Source organism: Erythrolamprus reginae, chromosome 2, assembly GCF_031021105.1.
Source record: "Erythrolamprus reginae isolate rEryReg1 chromosome 2, rEryReg1.hap1, whole genome shotgun sequence".
Classification (NCBI taxonomy): domain Eukaryota; kingdom Metazoa; phylum Chordata; class Lepidosauria; order Squamata; family Dipsadidae; genus Erythrolamprus; species Erythrolamprus reginae.
In genome coordinates, this window is record NC_091951.1 from 182,827,860 (window position 1) to 182,845,524 (window position 17,665).

At 42.5% G+C, this 17,665-nt stretch overlaps 1 protein-coding gene across 4 annotated transcripts in view; it reads left to right on the top strand.

Moving 5' to 3' along the window:
• Positions 1–17,665, top strand: part of LOC139161500 (uncharacterized) — a 132,502-nt gene that overhangs the window by 16,214 nt on the left and 98,623 nt on the right. For 2 of the 4 annotated variants that reach the window (XM_070740693.1, XM_070740694.1), the window contains exons 2-3: positions 2,276–2,401; positions 4,509–4,674. In XM_070740693.1, the coding sequence (XP_070596794.1) occupies positions 4,669–4,674 (6 nt within the window). In that variant the 5' untranslated portion in view covers positions 2,276–2,401; positions 4,509–4,668. Of the gene's footprint in view, positions 1–2,275; positions 2,402–4,508; positions 4,675–9,028; positions 9,118–17,665 lie in introns of all 4 variants that reach the window. The other 2 variants (XM_070740696.1, XM_070740695.1) reach the window with 2 other exon arrangements.

Here is a 17,665-nt window from a genome sequence, read left to right on the forward strand (position 1 = left end):
TTGCTTCTTTACTGCAAGGATGCTAGCCAGATGATGCTGGGAGGCAGAGGCAGATCCCCCCCCCCTGTTTTCCTCCTCTAAAGCTTATGTGCATCTTATGGTTTGGTGCATCTTATAGTGCGAAAAATACAGTATATATTATATTTTAATTAATTCAAGGTGGTGAACATACTTAATATATGTTCCTCCTTCTATTTTCCCTCATCAACAAGCCTGTGAGATGGGTTAGGCTGAGAAAGAGAGGGACTGGCCCAAAGTCACCTGATGTGCTTGATTTCAAAGTGGCTTTACCACATGTTCCTGTAGATTAATACATACTAGTCAGATCAGCTGTGGCGAGGGGGGCGTTTGCCCAGGTTCGCCTGGTGCGCCAGTTGTGGCCCTATCTGGACCGGGAGTCAGTGCTCAAAGTCACTCATGCCCTCATCACCTCGAGGCTCGACTACTGTAACGCTGTCTACATGGGGCTACCTTTGAAGAATGTTCGGAAACTTCAGATCGTGCAGAATGCAGCTGCGAGAGCAATCATGGGCTTCCCCAGGAATGCCCATGTCACACCAACACTCCGCAGTCTGCATTGGTTGCCGATCAGTTTCTGGTCACAATTCAAAGTGTGGGTTATGACCTATAAAGCCCTTCATGGCACTGGACCAGAATATCTCCAGGACCACCTTCTGCTGCACGAATCCCAGCGACCGGTTAAGTCCCACAGAATTGGCCTTCTCCGGGTCCCGTTGACTAAACAGTGTCGTATGGCGGGACCCAAGGGAAGAGCCTTCTCTGTGGTGGCTCCGACCCTCTGGAACCAGCTCCCCCCAGAGATTAGGATTGCCCCCACCCTCCTTGGCTTTCGTAAACTCCTCAAAACCCACCTCTGCCGTCAGGCATGGGGGAATTGAAACATCTCCCCCATTGCCCATGTTGTTTTGGTGTATGATTGATTGTGTGCTTGTTTTTTATATATATTGGGGTTGCTTTTATGAATTTTTTAACCTAAAACTGTAATTAGATTGGTAAATATTAGATTTGTCACTATGTACTGTTTTTGCCATTGTTGTGAGCCGCCCCGAGTCTGCGGAGAGGGGCGGCATATAAATCCAATAAATCTAATCTAATCTAATCTAATCAATTTTCCTGCTGTCCATACACCCATCACTAGCCAGTACCTGGGAGCACCATAAGATATGGGAATGGGGTATATTCAAGCTTTGATGTGAGTGATTGTAGTGTCCTTCTGCACCACTGTTGAAAGAGACTTAGTATCTCCAGCAAGATTGAGTCATGGGACTTCCACCTCTTCTCGTGAATAATCCCCCAACAAGTAACCTCCAATCCATGTATGTGATTCAGCCCAGCCCAGCTCTCCAAACATAAATCTGGTTCCTGATTTGAAACAGATGATTCATATATAAACAACAAAGAAGAGGGAGAGAACTGGGCATTTGAGGGAAACAATGAAAGGGACTGTTTTAAGTGGACTGGGATGGGCCAAAGGAAGTCACAGACCCTGAGGTCATTTTCTCAATTCTGTCTTCTGCCATTAGCTTCATCTGCACACTGGACAAAACGCCCTTTCAGCCTATAGCCCCACCCTCACCTGAGCCTCCTGCTGCTTTGCAAAAGGTAGCCCCCTCTTCCATAATTGGGTCATAGTTCTGTTTTTATAGTTCTGTGTTTATTATTTATACAATAATTAAAAGGTACCATGTTTAGCACACACATATCCACTAGATCTTTAAGTAAACAGTGAACCATTAGAGTATTCATACACTATAATTCGTTCAGCAAACAATTCCATTCAATCATGAATGGAATTTGTACAGGATGTTTCCCCTCTCATTAGCCTACCTAGTCTTGCTATATATTAAAAGTAACACAGATATGGGCAATAGGTTGAGGCCTTTTTTGGCTTGGGGGTGGAATCTGGCTAGACAAGAATAAGTGTTGTCCTTCTGCTTTGCACAGCTGTGAGGCAAGGGAGCTAGATTCTTCTGATGTACTTGATAGTAGTAAAACCTACCATAATAATTCCAGGAAGGGCTGTTCCTGTGCCTGAATTTATACTTCCCAATGTTCGTTGTTTACGGAAAAGGGTGGGATTTTATTTGTTTGTTTCCAATTACTTCAATTTGCATGGCTTATTTCTTTTTTTCCTTCCCTTGATATGGTATTTGCATTCATTTTGTATTTTATATTTGTGCCGCACCTGATATTTCCTCCTCTTTTATTTGACATGATGTACTAGGATTTATATTCTGTGTTTCCCTTACAACAGATCTGTCAAACTGGCGGCCCGCAGACTGGATATTTCACACTCAGGCCACGCTTACTCCAGCTCTGCAAAGGCAAAAAAAATTGCGATACATGCACAGGAAGCCAAATCCTGCGTGAGGACGCTCGCGTGAGTGAGATTTTGCCTATTTTGGGCATTTTTTTTGTTTCCACGCATGGACAGAGGCCCAATCTCATGCTGAAGCACACCCACTGGATGTGCCCACGCCTGTGCCTGTCACCAGGAGCATACTGGGAGTGCACCAAGAGCACCAGTGACAGGGAACCCTTACCTGGGTGGCGAGGGAGATGAAATTTTTCTAACTGAAAATCAAAGCTTTAAATTGCCATGCAGAGAGTATGACTATTGTAAGTGAGATGGAAAAAATAGTAGGGTCATATAATAAGCCTGGATGCATCGATAATGAATGTATTAAACAATGCATGTGATGTCAGCAGTCTTTTGTTCAAGTATTTAATCTCTGTCCCCCCTTGTCCCAACCACGAACCTAAAAAGTCAGTAAAAGACGTGCATAAGTGTACCAAAGTGCCTACTGTCCCTGTCCTAATGTTTCCCTCTTATTAGTACCCATCTCATTTATATAAACAGTGTTATATCTATGTATACTACCAATAGGTACTTGACTAGATAGATAGATGGATGGATGGATGGATGGATGGATGGATGGATGGATGGATGGATGGATTACCTCATTTACTTAGACTTCAGCAAAGCTTTTGACAAAGTCGACCACTATCTCCTAATCAACAAATAAAAGAAAAAGCGGAGTAGACTACAACACTTGCAGATGGATTAATAGTTGGCTGACCAACCGCACCCAACGAGTTGTCCTCAACAGTTCCAAATCCACATTCTGTCCTGGGCCCTGTGCTCTTCAACATTTTCATCAATGACTTGGACAAGAGAATAGAAGGGCAACTGATCAAATTTGCAGACGACAACAAGCTGGCTGGGGTAGCCAAGAAGACAGGCTAAAATTACACAAAGACCTAGACAGACTAACACAGTGGGCCCATACCAACAAAATGATGTTTAACATTGACAAGAGCAAAGTCCTTCACCTAGGCAGAAAAAACCCTGGACACACATACAACCTGGGAGAAACCCCTCTTAGCAGTAGCGACTGCAAAAGAGACCTTGGAGTCTTGGTGGATAATCAACTAAACATGAGCCAACAATGTGCAGCAGCAGCTAAAAACAGGGGAATACACTTCAAGACCAGGGAAGTCTTAATACCACTCTACTACGCCCTGTTCCGACCACACCTGGAGTACTGTATTCAGTTCTGGTCACCACACTTCAAAAGAGACATTGAAACTCTGGAGAAGGTGCAAAAAAGAGCAACCAAGATGATTAAGGGACTGGAAACCAAGACTTATGAAGAGAGACTGAGGGAACTGGGCATGGATAGCCTAGAGAAAAGGAGGGCCAGAGCGGACATGATAGCAGTCTACAAGTATACGAGGGGATGTCACAGAGAGGAGGGGATCACTTTATTCTTCATGGCACCAGAGGGCCGGACGAGGAACAACGGCTGGAAGCTGACCAAGGAGAGATTCAACATGGAGATAAGGAGGAACTTCCTGACGGTCAGAGCGATCAACCAATGGGACAACCTACCAGCAGACGTTGTGAACTCCAACACTCTGGACATTTTTAAGAGAAGATTGAACTGCCACTTGACTGGTGTGCTATAGGGTTCCTGCTTGGGCAGGGGGTTGAACTTGATAGCCTTCATGGTCCCTTTCAACTCTAACAATAAATGAATGAATGAATGAATGAATGAATGAATGAATGAATGAATGAATGAACGAACGAACGAACGAATGAATGAATGAATGAATGAATGAATGAATGACAGAGAGTAGGAACTCATAACACCTGGGAGAGCTCAGGTCAAATTAAGGGAGCCAACGACTATTAAAGAATAGAGCCAACTTTCATTGATTCTCTGGTTGGCAAAAACAGGTTGTTTCCCTTTAAGATCCTGCTATTTAATTTTGCTTAAACCAAAAACAGCATTCATCCAATTTCTGTTGAATTTTGTATGGCTAAACCCCTCCGATGAGGTGGAGACCTTGCATAACATCTGTGTTTGTGTCCACATCAAAAGCTTGATTAGGAGGAAACAAAGGGAAAAGCTTTGATCTGGGAGTGCCAAAAGGGGGTGGGGGGGAGTATTTTGTACACTAGAGAATTTCACCTCTATTTACAGGAATCTGAAGTGATTCGGTTGACCCCCCTGGAAGCCACAGATGCGAACTGTGGCGGGGAAATGATAGAAAACTAAAATTGATCTCCTCAACTTCTGAACCAAGAGCCAGGAGGTGTTGGGATGGAGGATCTGGAACAGAACATCCCTCACATCCTCCATAATGAAAGTAAGTTGAATGAGTAACTGAAATAAATTAAAACAGTAGCAAGCAAAACAAGCAAGTCAAATAGCTAAATAAGCATTTGGCTCAAACCAAGCAAGCTGCTTTCTCTCTCCCCCCCCTCCCCCTCTGGTTTTTCCTTTCTTCATTTAAGGTGCATCTAATTTCTTCTGACTTTGAATGTGAGACATTTCATGATAAATTTTGCACCATGCTCAAAGCATGCTCCCCCTTTCTGCCACTCAATTTCCTTGGCGGGACCCAGGGGAAGAGCCTTCTCTGTGGTGGCCCCGGTCCTCTGGAACCAAATCCCCCCAGAGATTAGAATTGCCCCCACCCTCCTTGCCTTTTGTAAGCTACTTAAAACCCACCTCTGCTGTCAGGCATGGGGGAACTGAGATACTCTTTCCCCCTAGGCCTTTACAATTTTATGCATGGTATGTCTGAATGTATGTTTGGTTTTTACTTTAATGGGCTTTTAATTGTTTTTACTACTGGCTTATTGTGTATACTGTTCTATTATTGTTGTTAGCCGCCCCGAGTCTCCGGAGAGGGGCGGCATACAAATCCAATAAATCAAATCAAATCAAATGACTGTACCCATGGACTTAATATGAATTTTTATCAAAGAAATTCACAAAAGTAGATAATGGAAAGAACCTTGTGACGACTTTGATATGATGATTAGGAAACCAGGATTACTTTTGCACATGGGCTGTATCATAAGCTGGGGCACATATGCTTTGGTAACAATGAATGGCAGCCGATTTAAAGGAACTGACCAAATAAATGCACCTGTCTAGCCCAAAGAAACCAAGAATGATGCAGGAAGTTATTGCTAATGCCTGTTATTGCTGTGTGTCTACAAACTGAATCTTGCCAGGCTAAAGCAATTATTTGCAATAAGATATATACTCTGCAAATTGCTAGGGAGGGTCAGATCTGCTCTCTTCCTGCCACCAGACATTCCAAGTTCAGTTATCTCTTTGCTGTTTGGGAGAGAGCCCATCCCTCCCCCAACTATGCATTCCTCCACAGCACCCAACTTGATATGCTACATTCAATGCAATGATATCTTAGTTGTAGGAATGCTAGCTAAATCCTAACCCGGAAACATCCATTTGAGGTTAGGATTATTCTACAATCTACTGAATGCAAGAATGGACCATCTCACCTTGAAGGACAGGGATCCCCATCCTTTTTGGTTCCATGCACCAGCAGCAGCAACAACTTACAGCGGTTTCAGCAGGGGATGGGTGGGAATAGTTTTGCGAGTGCAGAGTCTGCAGAGAGGGGCGGCATACAAATCTAATAAATAAATAAATAAATAAAGGAAACTTCACATGGTTGCCCATCTCTTTGGTGACCCAATTCTCAACAGGCCGCAGCCTGATAGCAGTCAATGGCCCTAGGGTTGGAGACCCTGTTGTAGGAGACTGGGTTGTGGTGTAAAGAGACCAAAGTCCAGGGGGGCTGTTGCTAGCAGAGATACTCTAAGGTAGCCCTAGATTCAAGGACTGGAGTTCAGGGAAGATTCTCAGTTGCCGGCTTTTATTTTCTGTAACCAGGATTCCGACTGATTTCTTCCTTATATATACCTCTTAATATCAGTATAATGTGTAAATTGAGATTTTGAAATATATATATTGAAATCTGATATTCCTCACCAGGCTTCTCTACTTAACACAATGTTAGCTGTTCAATTTGGAGTTCTTGGAGTATACTGACTGGATGCAGCATCCTGTGCAAAGTTTTAATTTCCCTGGAGCTGGAGGCACAAGTTGCTGGGTGTTTAAATTGCAGATTTCCTGTTCAAAAGGGTGGATGTAGGAGTGTTTGGATGTTTTCTCAAATGGTGTAATGACATAACAAGCACAGTGTGTGGTATAGAGGGAGAGGCCTTGGAATGTGGCAAACGAGAAGATCTGGGTTCTGTTGACAACACTGCTCCATTTATTTTTTTTTACCATTTGACCTAGGATCATTTGTTGTCCTTTTGTTGTAGGAAAACAATTAGCCTCCTTAATATAGAACCCATGAAGATTAGAGATTTTTTTAGTCTGTAGCAATGGTTGAAAAGTTGAAGGCTAGTCACTTTCATCTCCGTGGAAATAAATTTTGCTTTAAATCTAAAGCTAAGTGTTTGGCATCCTGAATTGTTACAAACGACCACTGTTATACTATTGCAAACCTCACCACTGATAAAGACAATGAGCAAAATATGACTTGAGGTTTATACTGGCTGCCGATCGGTTTCCGGTCACAATTCAAAGTGTTGGTAATGACCTTTAAAGCTCTACATGGCATTGGGCCAGAATACATCCGGAACCGCCTTCTACTGCACAAATCCCAGTGGCCGATAAGGTCCCACAGAGTTGGCCTTCTCCGGGTCCCGTCGACCAAACAATGTCATTTGGCGGGCCCCAGGGGAAGAGCCTTCTCTGTGGCGGCCCCGGCCCTCTGGAATCAACTCCCCCCAGAGATTAGAACGGCCCCCACCCTCCTTGTCTTTCGCAAACTACTCAAGACCCACCTTTGTCGCCAGGCATGGGGGAGTTAAGATATTCCTTCCCCATGGCCATTATAAGTTATGTATGGTATGTTTGTGTGTATGTTTGGTTTTTATAATAAGGGTTTTTAGTTGTTTTATTAAATTGGATTGTTACATGTTGTTTTTATCATTGTTGTTAGCTGCCCCGAGTCTACGGAGAGTGGCGGCATCCAAATCCAATAAATAAATATTCTTGCTCCATTCTTTGGATAGATTTGAAAACAGAAGGAAACATAGACAGCCTGTTGGTATTAGCATAAATTTGGGCGAGCAAAATAATTGAGAAAGTGGAGTTTAATTGAAATGTTGGAAAGGTGAAGTAGTTGGGGAGGGCAAGGACTCCTTAGAAGTCTTGCTTTTGCTTTTGGGGCATTGGTGCCTTCAGAAATCTGTGTTTGCTTTCATGTAAACAGATACCACAAGGTGTTGTTCAATTTGCACTGCTCCCTTTTGCTATAAATAGAATTCTTCCCCCTCCTTCCTAGGGGAATAGTCACAATCATGTTGAAATCAGATTTTCATAAACTCTTTGAGATCATAAATAAGAAGACACCACTGGATGCTATTATAATTCATTTTTAAACAGCAAATAAAATATTGATCATATATGGTATCGATATCTACTGCTGAAAACTAAATATGCTAAATATACAATGGACAATCACTAAGGAAATGGAAGTACTAGTTAAAAGCAATGCGATGGGAGAATTTAGAGAAATAAAAAAAGCAGCAATAGAAAGCGCTAAGGCAGTAATAGTTTTGGGTTGGAAGGATGCGACAAAATGGACAATGCAAAATTGGTATAGGTACATGGTGGACCATATTCAATTTGAAATTATGGATAAAAGGATAAATTCGGATAATGAAACTGAGTTGGGACAACTGATGGGACGGTGGGACAAGGTAAGACGATATATGATGATCAGAATCCGAGACCAAGCTACAAGAAATAAATTGGAATCACTCTATAATATGTAAATAGATATACAGTGTTCCCTCGATTTTCGCGGGGGATGCGTTCCGAGACCGCCCGCGAAAGTCGAAGTTCTGCGAAGTAGAGATGCGGAAGTAAATACACCATTTTTGGCTATGAACAGTATCACAAGCCTTCCCTTAACACTTTAAACCCCTAAATTACTATTTCCCATTCCCTTAACAACCATTTACTCACCATTATTACTAGTACTCACCATTGAATAAGACACTTAGTGATCCTGATATTTATAAACATAATTATTTATTAACAATAATTATTTTTTTTGTTATTTATTTGCAAAAATTATTAGTTTGGCGATGACGTATGATGTCATCAGGCAGGAAAAAACGTGGTATAGAAAAAAACCCGTGAAGTATTTTTTAATTAATATTTTTTGAAAAACCGTGGTATAGGCTATTCGCAAAGTTTGAAGCCGCGAAAATCGAGGGAACATTGTATTGCTCTTGGGTCAAGTGGACTATACAAGAAACACCCCCGATTTGGTGGTGAGGAATGTGTGTGTGTCTGGGTGGTGGGCACATTTCACTATGCACTGTTTTATGTTGTGTGTATATAAATTTGTTAAAAATTAATTTAAAAAATGTAAAAAAAAAAGATATCTACTGCTGAAAACATATGCTATGTTACCTTGCTTCTATCCTGGTTCTGGCTGCCAAGATTTTTTACCATTATTTCTGAATGACTTCACATACCAGTGGTGGAGAAAGCAAAGTTAAGACATGACATGAAATAGGTACCATAATACAGGCATAAGCAGAAATGTCTTCACTGCTATTTCATTCCTGAACCCTTACCATTTCTGTCAATTCCAGTTTTCTTTGCCCAGCTTAATTATTCTTGGCTTCAAGACACTACAGAAGACACAGCAGGTGCATAATTGCCCATTTGTGCTACATTTCAGGTAAGTCAATGCATGGCTAGGGAACAACTGAATGGATACATCTAAATCGTTGGGACCAGGCAGTGAAGGGCTACCAAAATTTTTACTACTACACTGTTGGCGTGGCTTATGTAGGACGCCCTGAATTTTCTTTCAGCATCTTTCTGTGCAAATTGGGTGCTCTGGGGTGGAGCTCCATTTTTGTCCCCCACCCCCGTCTGGGAAGCAGCCCACCCTGGGACCAGGCCTGAAAACCCGAATTTTGAGGAGGCCTTTTGGTGATGCTTGAGAATATATGAAACATAGAAACATAGAAGATTGACGGCAGAAAAAGACCTCATGGTCCATCTAGTCTGCCCTTATACTATTTCCTGTATTTTATCTTAGGATGGATATATGTTTATCCCAGGCATGTTTAAATTCAGTTACTGTGGATTTACCAACCACGTCTGTTGGAAGTTTGTTCCAAGGATCTACTACTCTTTCAGTGAAATAATATTTTCTCACGTTGCTTTTGATCTTTCCCCCAACTAACTTCAGATTGTGTCCCCTTGTTCTTGTGTTCACTTTCCTATTAAAAACACTTCCCTCCTGAACCTTATTTAACCCTTTAACATATTTAAATGTTTTGATCATATCCCCCCTTTTCCTTCTGTCCTCCAGACTATACAGATTGAGTTCATTAAGTCTTTCCTGATACGTTTTATGCTTAAGACCTTCCACCATTCTTGTAGCCCGTCTTTGGACCCGTTCAATTTTGTCAATATCTTTTTGTAGGTGAGGTCTCCAGAACTGAACACAGTATTCCAAATGTGGTCTCACCAGCACTCTATATAAGGGGATCACAATCTCCCTCTTCCTGCTTGTTATACCTCTAGGTATGCAGCCAAGCATCCTACTTGCTTTTCCTACTGCCCGACCACACTGCTCACCCATTTTGAGACTGTCAGAAATCACTACCCCTAAATCCTTCTCTTCTGAAGTTTTTGCTAACACAGAACTGTCAATGCAATACTCAGATTGAGGATTCCTTTTCCCCAAGTGCATTATTTTACATTTGGAAACATTAAACTACAGTTTCCATTGCTTTGACCATTTATCTAGTAAAGCTAAATCATTTACCATATTACAGACCCCTCCAGGAATACCAACCCTATTGCACACCCTATGAAGGATGGACATAATGCCTGTGTATAAACCATAGAGATGGCCTTGAGGGGAGTAGTCAGAAACAGTTACAAAAACAAGGGCAGAAACGTTTGTTAAACCCTGGGAAAGGAGATAGTATTATGAAGAGGCTCAGTCTGGCTCCTTCCTGTCTCAGTGGGATATAAGAGAGAGGGAAGGTCAAACATAAGCAGACATTCAGGATTCTGTTATTACAGTTTTACTTGGTAAATATATTTATAACCTTCCTGTAGAGTCAGTTTCTTCATCTAGTTACCTCATAGCCCTGACAACGCCAGAGGAATAGAGAAAGACAAATATTATTTTAATCTTGTATGTATGTGAGAGAGAGGGAGAGGGAGAGAGAGAGAGAATTAGTGAGTACAGACTAATCAGCTTGACATTGATATGGAATTCTGGAACAGATTGCTAAACAATCAATTTGTGATCATTAAGAAAACAAAGCAATGCTTGACAAGTCATACCAATTTAATCTAATTTCCTTTTTTGATAGGCCGGGAAAGTGGTGGACCTATGGCATGCGTGCCCAAAGTGGCATGGGGCACGCATGCCATAGGAATGGGTGTCACCTGGTACATGCGGTTTCACCAGGGGTGGGCTGCTGCCCGGATGGTGGGGAATGCAGTGAGGTAGCTCCATCCAAGAGCACCTAATTTGCACTGAAAGATGTTGAAAGAAAAAGCAGGGGGTCCTGCATAAGCCACACCCACAGTGTGATAGTAAAAATTTTGGTAGCCCTTCATTGCCTTCAAGTATCTAAAAGGCTATCATAGAGAAGATAACCTACTGTATTTTTCGGAGTATAAGACCCTACTCCAAATAAGTTTTTTTTCCAGCCCTTGCAGTCTTGTTTTCATTGCTACTCCCTCCAAAGAAGATTTTTTTCAGTCCTAACCAGGGGATAAAATAATATGACGAATTGACCAGACTAAGGACGCTAGCTAAATGAATACCTGGTAGGTAGATTCTCCCTCCTCTATTTTCCTCCCACAAAACTAATGTGAGTCTTATACTCCAGTGTGTCTTATACTTCAAAAAATACTGCAACTTTGTTTAATGGTGTTCCAGAAGACCAGGCAAAAATGAAACAATATAAATTGCAAAGAAGTAGATTTCAGGAGGGCATGGGGGAAATGTGATAATAGAAAGAACTGTTGGGCAATGAAATAGACTGCCAAAATAAAATGTGGAATGGTTGTTTGTTGGGGATGCTGAACTAATGGATTCCTACAAAGGACAACCATTTTCTAGATGATTACCAAGGGCTGGTCTGTTCCATCCATTCTATGATTTTATGGTGTTGGGTGAACAATTCTGGTCTCAACTTTTGGGAAAGATTTAAGGGCTTTAAAGTATGGGGTGGAAGAAAATCTGGGGCATATTTCATTACTTTGTCTGCAATGCAATCCACAATTATCTATTTGTTGTTCTCATAATTGCAGAGTATTGCAATGTATATAGAGTACCGGTAGGTCAGTGTGGTAAAGACTACAGTGTATACAATACTTAATGATGGAATTAATAATTGCCCAAGACACTGTTGTTTTGTAATCTTAATTATCAGCCTTCCAATGTCTGGATTCTAGAGAAGGATAATTTCCTTTGAAAGGAGGGGTGGGGAATAACCTTCAGACACATGGTTTTATCACATGGGATGAACTCTGGAGATTTGCTGACAAAGGCCTGAACTGAAAGCAGTTCTAATTCCAAAACTATTTGCAAATGCCTATAGTTCCAGTTTGGCCATTCTGGGAAAAGGTAAACAAAAACAGCCAAGAGGAGTAGGAAGAACTAAGGCATTTTAAGGTGACCTTTTAGAAAAAATATGGCAACTATTTAGATTGAAGAGTTCAAGGAAATTCCCAAGCTGTAGGCTAGATGTTGAAAGAACATCCCAAAAAGCAATGGTATACCAGCTGTTTTGCTGCCACGATAAAGAACTGCGTCCATGTAGCCACTAACTTCAAATCTGTTGAGTATTAACCTGAGCAGCTTGAAGATGTATGGCCTTCTACTTCCAAAATCCAATGGCTGAGAAATTTTGGAAGTCCACACACCTTCAGTCTTCCAAGATTGAGAAACACTGGTCTGAAGCCACCCAAGATACATAGCCTAAACTTCCAAAATACCTAAGCATCATGGTAATAGACATAGGAGTCTGTTCTTGACTATGATGGTACTAAAATGGTGAAACATGTATTGGGAAATGATGCAAGTTCCGCTTTCCCTGCTTTTCCTATCTTGACATTGCAGAATTTGCATGTCTCGCCGCTAATAGGAGAAATTCCAGCTTATTAAGAGGATATTAAGTTTCGAGGAGGACACAATAGACTAGCAACTGCACATGCTTGTGCAGAAAACCTCCCTCGTGCATATGCTTCTTTGAATGTTTTAGCTGAGTGAAAACAGGTAGGAGAAATATCCCTTTCTCTTAATGCTAAGAATTATAATCATTTGTTTAGGTGCAGCCCCATATAATAACAGAGTAAAATAGTTTGGCTGTAATGTTTTACAAGGCAACAAGTCTGTTCAGGTTTGTATAAGCCAGTGCTTCTAATATTTGTGTGTGTGTGTGTGTGTGTGTGTGTGTGTGTGTGTGTGTAACCCTTCCCTGGTACAGAGCTGAAGGGATTGGATACTGTAGCCTAGAGGTTAATTCTCTGCCTTACAAGGCAAAGGTGGCATGTTCAAGTCCCAGTGAGGGTATAGCTAGCTGATGAGGCCAAAGTAAGGCCGAAATAGATCTATCCTAGTCTCCCTTAATTTTCAAATTCAGCAAAAACCTGTGACATATATATATATAACTATATTTACAGCAGCACGAAGCTTACAACTTAAGCCTCATGAAGCTGGTGGAGCTCCAGCGGTCCTTGGAAGAAGCCGATTATCTAGGTTCCCAGCAGTCGGGTTTCAGGCCCGGTTACAGCACGGAAACTGCTTTGGTCGCATTGATGGATGATCTCTGGCGGGCCCGGGACAGGGGTTTATCCTCTGTCCTGGTGCTTCTTGGCCTCTCAGCGGCTTTCGATACATTCGACCATGGTATCCTTCTGTGCTGGCTGGAGGGGTTGGGAGTGGGAGGCACTGTTCTCCAGTGGTTCTCCTCCTACCTCTCCGGTCGGTCGCAGTCGGTGTTAGTGGGGGGCCAGAGGTCAACCCCGAGGTCTCTCCCTTGTGGGATGCCTCAGGGGTCATTCCTCTCCCCCCTGCTATTCAATATCTACATGAAACCGCTGGGTGATTTCATCCAAGGGCATGGGGTGAGGTATCATCAGTACGCTGATGATACCCAGCTTTACATTTCCACCCCATGTCCAACCAACGAAGCAGTGGAAGTGATGTGCCGGTGTCTGGAGGGTGTTGGGGCCTGGATGGGTATCAACAGACTCAAACTCAACCCTAATAAGATGGAGTGGCTGTGGGTTTTGCCTCCCAAGGACAATCCCATCTGTCCGTCCATCACCCTGGGGGGGGGAATTATTGACCCCCTCAGAGAGGGTCTGCAACTTGGGCGTCCTCCTCGATCCACAGCTCACATTAGAGAACCATCTTTCAGCTTTGGCGAGGGGGGCGTTTGCCCAGGTTCGCCTGGTGCACCAGTTGCGGCCCTATTTGGACCGGTACTCACTGCTCACAGTCACTCATGCCCTCATCACGCTCTCTACATGGGGCTACCTTTGAAAAGTGTTCGGAAACTTCAGATCATGCAAAATGCAGCTGCGAGAGCAGTCATGGGCTTCCCCAGGTATGGTCATGTTACACCAACACTCCGCAGTCTCCATTGGTTGCCGAAAAATTTCCGGTCACAATTCAAAGTGTTGGTTATGACCTATAAAGCCCTTCGTGGCATCGGACCAGAATATCTCCGAGACCGCCTTCTGCTGCATGAATCCCAGTGACCGATTAGGTCCCACAGAGTGGATCTTCTCCGGGTCCCGTCAACTAAACAATGTCAGTTGGCGGGCCCCAGGGGAAGAGCCTTCTCTATGGCGGCCCCGACTCTCTGGAACCAGCTCCCCCCAGAGATTAGAACTGCCCCTACCCTCCTTGCCTTTCGTAAACTCCTCAAAACCCACCTTTGTCGTCAGGCATAGGGGAACTGAGATATCTCCCCCGGGCCTATACAATTTATGTATGGTATGTTTGTATGTATGTCTGCTTAATAATGAGGTTTTTTAAATATTTTAAATTGTAACTTATTAGATTTGTCATGAACTGTTTTATTGTGTTGTGAGCTGCCCCGAGTCTACGGAGAGGGCCGGCATACAAACAAACAAACAAACAAACAAATAAATAAATAAATAAATAAATAAATGGTGAATGTGATTTCACCGAAACGTTGCATAGACATAAAATTATTACATGGGGCAAAACCTGAACTCAGAACAACCTACATACATATACCCCTGATATGATTTATATGCCGCCCCTCTCCAAAGAAGACTCTAAATATAAATAGTGGGGTGGGCCCCGCTGGAGGTGCACAAAGCGATGTGACCCCGGGGAACATTGTGGTCCCTCTTGATCAAGTCTTCTGGATGGCGAGTGTTTTCCCAGTCGCATGCTGCTCTAAGCCTGGAAGAGAAGGTGGCAGGTTCTTGTTCTCAGCAGGCACTGCAGTAACCATGACACTGACATGGTGAACCTGCTGTTGGACAAAGAGGAGCATCTTCTGCAGCTTGGGCAAAAGCTTCAAACAGCACCTTAAAGCCTCCTTCCACACCATTCCCTGTGAGAGCCCAGCAGAAGCGGCACTTATGGGCCAGACCGGTGACCCCAAAACATTGACTTTATTAAGCTGGCCTGGCCCCATGGCAGAAGAGGACCCTAACCATGGTAGCCTATGCCTGCCTAATCAAAAACAGACTCCACTGAGTTCAGTGTTACTTATTCCCAGGTAAGTGGGTAGAGCAGCCTTCCCAAGGCCAATAGTTTGCTTATAATAAGTAAAAGAATAAATATTATTGGGGCCCAGATTGGAAAGTCGGGGGTGCAAAATGTTTACTTTTTCCTGGGGGGGGGGGAGTTAAAGAAAATAATTGAGAAGCACTAGTATAAGTTGCAGTTTGTTTTAACAATATGTTTGCACCAATGATCATGGCTTGATTCATACATAAAATTAAGTTATAAATTATGGTTTACAAATCATAACAGGGGAATTCACATAGTTCACTAAGCATAGCATCTCAGCGTGGTAACCGGGAAGCCAAGACACTCTTTTATATTATGACTGCAGTGGTGGGATTCAACCGGTTTGGACTGGTTGAGGAGAACTGTTTGTTAACTCTTTGTTTGAGTTCTGAGAACTGGCTGAATTGTCAAGTCTGCCTGCCTGCTTGCCTGCTAACAATTCCAGTAGCACTCACACACCTCAGATGTTACTGCGTGTTTGTAATTAACCAAAGGAAGGGAAACTAAAAAGAAGAAATAAACACATAGCCATTTCCTCAGCAGAAAAATTCTAGCCCCTTTAATATGGGGGGGGGGGGGGAGGAGGGAATAAAGTGAAAGAAAGGGTTTTTTTTCCTTCTTTCTCCTTTCAGTTAATAGCTCTGGGCAGACAGCCAAGAACTATTTAAACAGGTGAATACTTAATTGTGTTAAGAAAACAACAGGAATACAGTCAGCGAAAATGGCCAAAAAGAAGGCCGAAAATCAGCTGAATAGTGAGAACATGCACACTGGAACTGACATCAGGCAACACCTCATGTTCCCTCAGATATGGCTCTGCATGCCACCTGTGGCACCCGTGCCATAGGTTCGCCATCACTGCCCTACACCATTTCTGACCAATGACAATCCAATCTCTTTGTGAAAGCCTCCAGTGATGAAGTTCCCATAACTTCAGGAGTCAAGCTGTTCCATTGGTAGATTGTTCTTACTGTCAGCAAATTTCTCCTTATTTCCAGATTGAATCTCTCCTTGTTCTTGACAGGATTAGGCCAGGGAAGGAGTTTTTTAAATTTTAATAAAGAGCAGGTGTTTCTTGTCAGTGTTCTTATGTCTTTTTAAATATACACTCTAATTAGCAGAATTGATTTCATTAATTGGGAATAGGGTTGCAATGCTGTTTCTGTGTTTATATATATATTGTTCCTGCATTTTCAGCATTTAAGAGTTCGCTTACAGTATTAGACTGTAAAGATTTCAAAATATCTTGTAACTGTTGCTTGTGCGTGATGGAGCACCAGGTAGGAGTGGCCTGGTGATCATGTGACCAGGGAGTGGCTTAAAGGTCATGTGACTGGCATAAAGGTGGCCAACTTGACGTCACTCATGTCAAGGGTTTGGGTTAGGGTGCCTGGCCTCTCCTTGCCTCAAAAAGATACAATTTCTCTATCTATTTACTATTACTGAACATCCAAAATATACTATTTAACTCTATGTATATATGCCATATATGTACATAGATATTACACCCAGCACACAAAAATATACATTATCTACTATATAAAGTGTATGTGTATATACATGCATACACACAGAGATCTTCTAAATTTATACACATTCAACCTCATTTACTAAGATAGGAAAAACATACACAGAGCCCAGAAGGGAAAACAAAGAAAAATATTCAAATTTTTTCTACTAGTTCTGCATACCTGACTGTTCCCGTAAGACCCCATCACTGTGTAAGACCAATCAAGTTGCCCATGCCCACCCAGACAGTCATTAGGGCACAGAACTAATTGTTAAATTATTCGAATCCCATTATAAGTAATATAAAAAAGTGCCAACCTCTATCATACCTTTTATTTTAATCATGATCCAGGTCAGTGAAGGGCTACTAAAATTTTTACTACCACACTCTGGGCGTGGCTTATGCAGGACACCCTACATTTTCTTTCAACATCTTTCAGTGCAAATTGGGTGCTCTGGGGTGGAGCTCCATTTTTGCTACCCCACTGCATTTCCCCCCCAACCTCCAATCCGGGGAGTAGCCCACCCCTGATTCAGACCCAAACAAACCTCATAAGCTTGATAAACGGCTGCAGCTTAATGTTAAACCGATTTTCTTATTCAGAAAAAGGACAAAAGAGAAGCATTGGTGAGGGGCTGGCTAGGAGTAAATCGGGGGTCTATAATAGATTCTAGAGAGAGCTGCTGTACAAATAGACAAGGGTTTCTGCAAACTTTTTACAAGTGTGTCCACAATACTAGCGGTGGGTTGCTCTCGGTTCGGCCTGGTTCTAAGACCTGGCAGTGACAGTTGTGTGAAGCTCCACCCACTCACCCGGGATGCTTCTGCACATGTGCAAAAGCGTCACAAACACAAGCATGCAAGCGAACTGGTAGCAAAGGTTTTAGAACACACTACTGCACAATACTCTATATTCAAATACTTCTAATATGCTAAAAAGTTGGGGATTTCTTTTCTAAT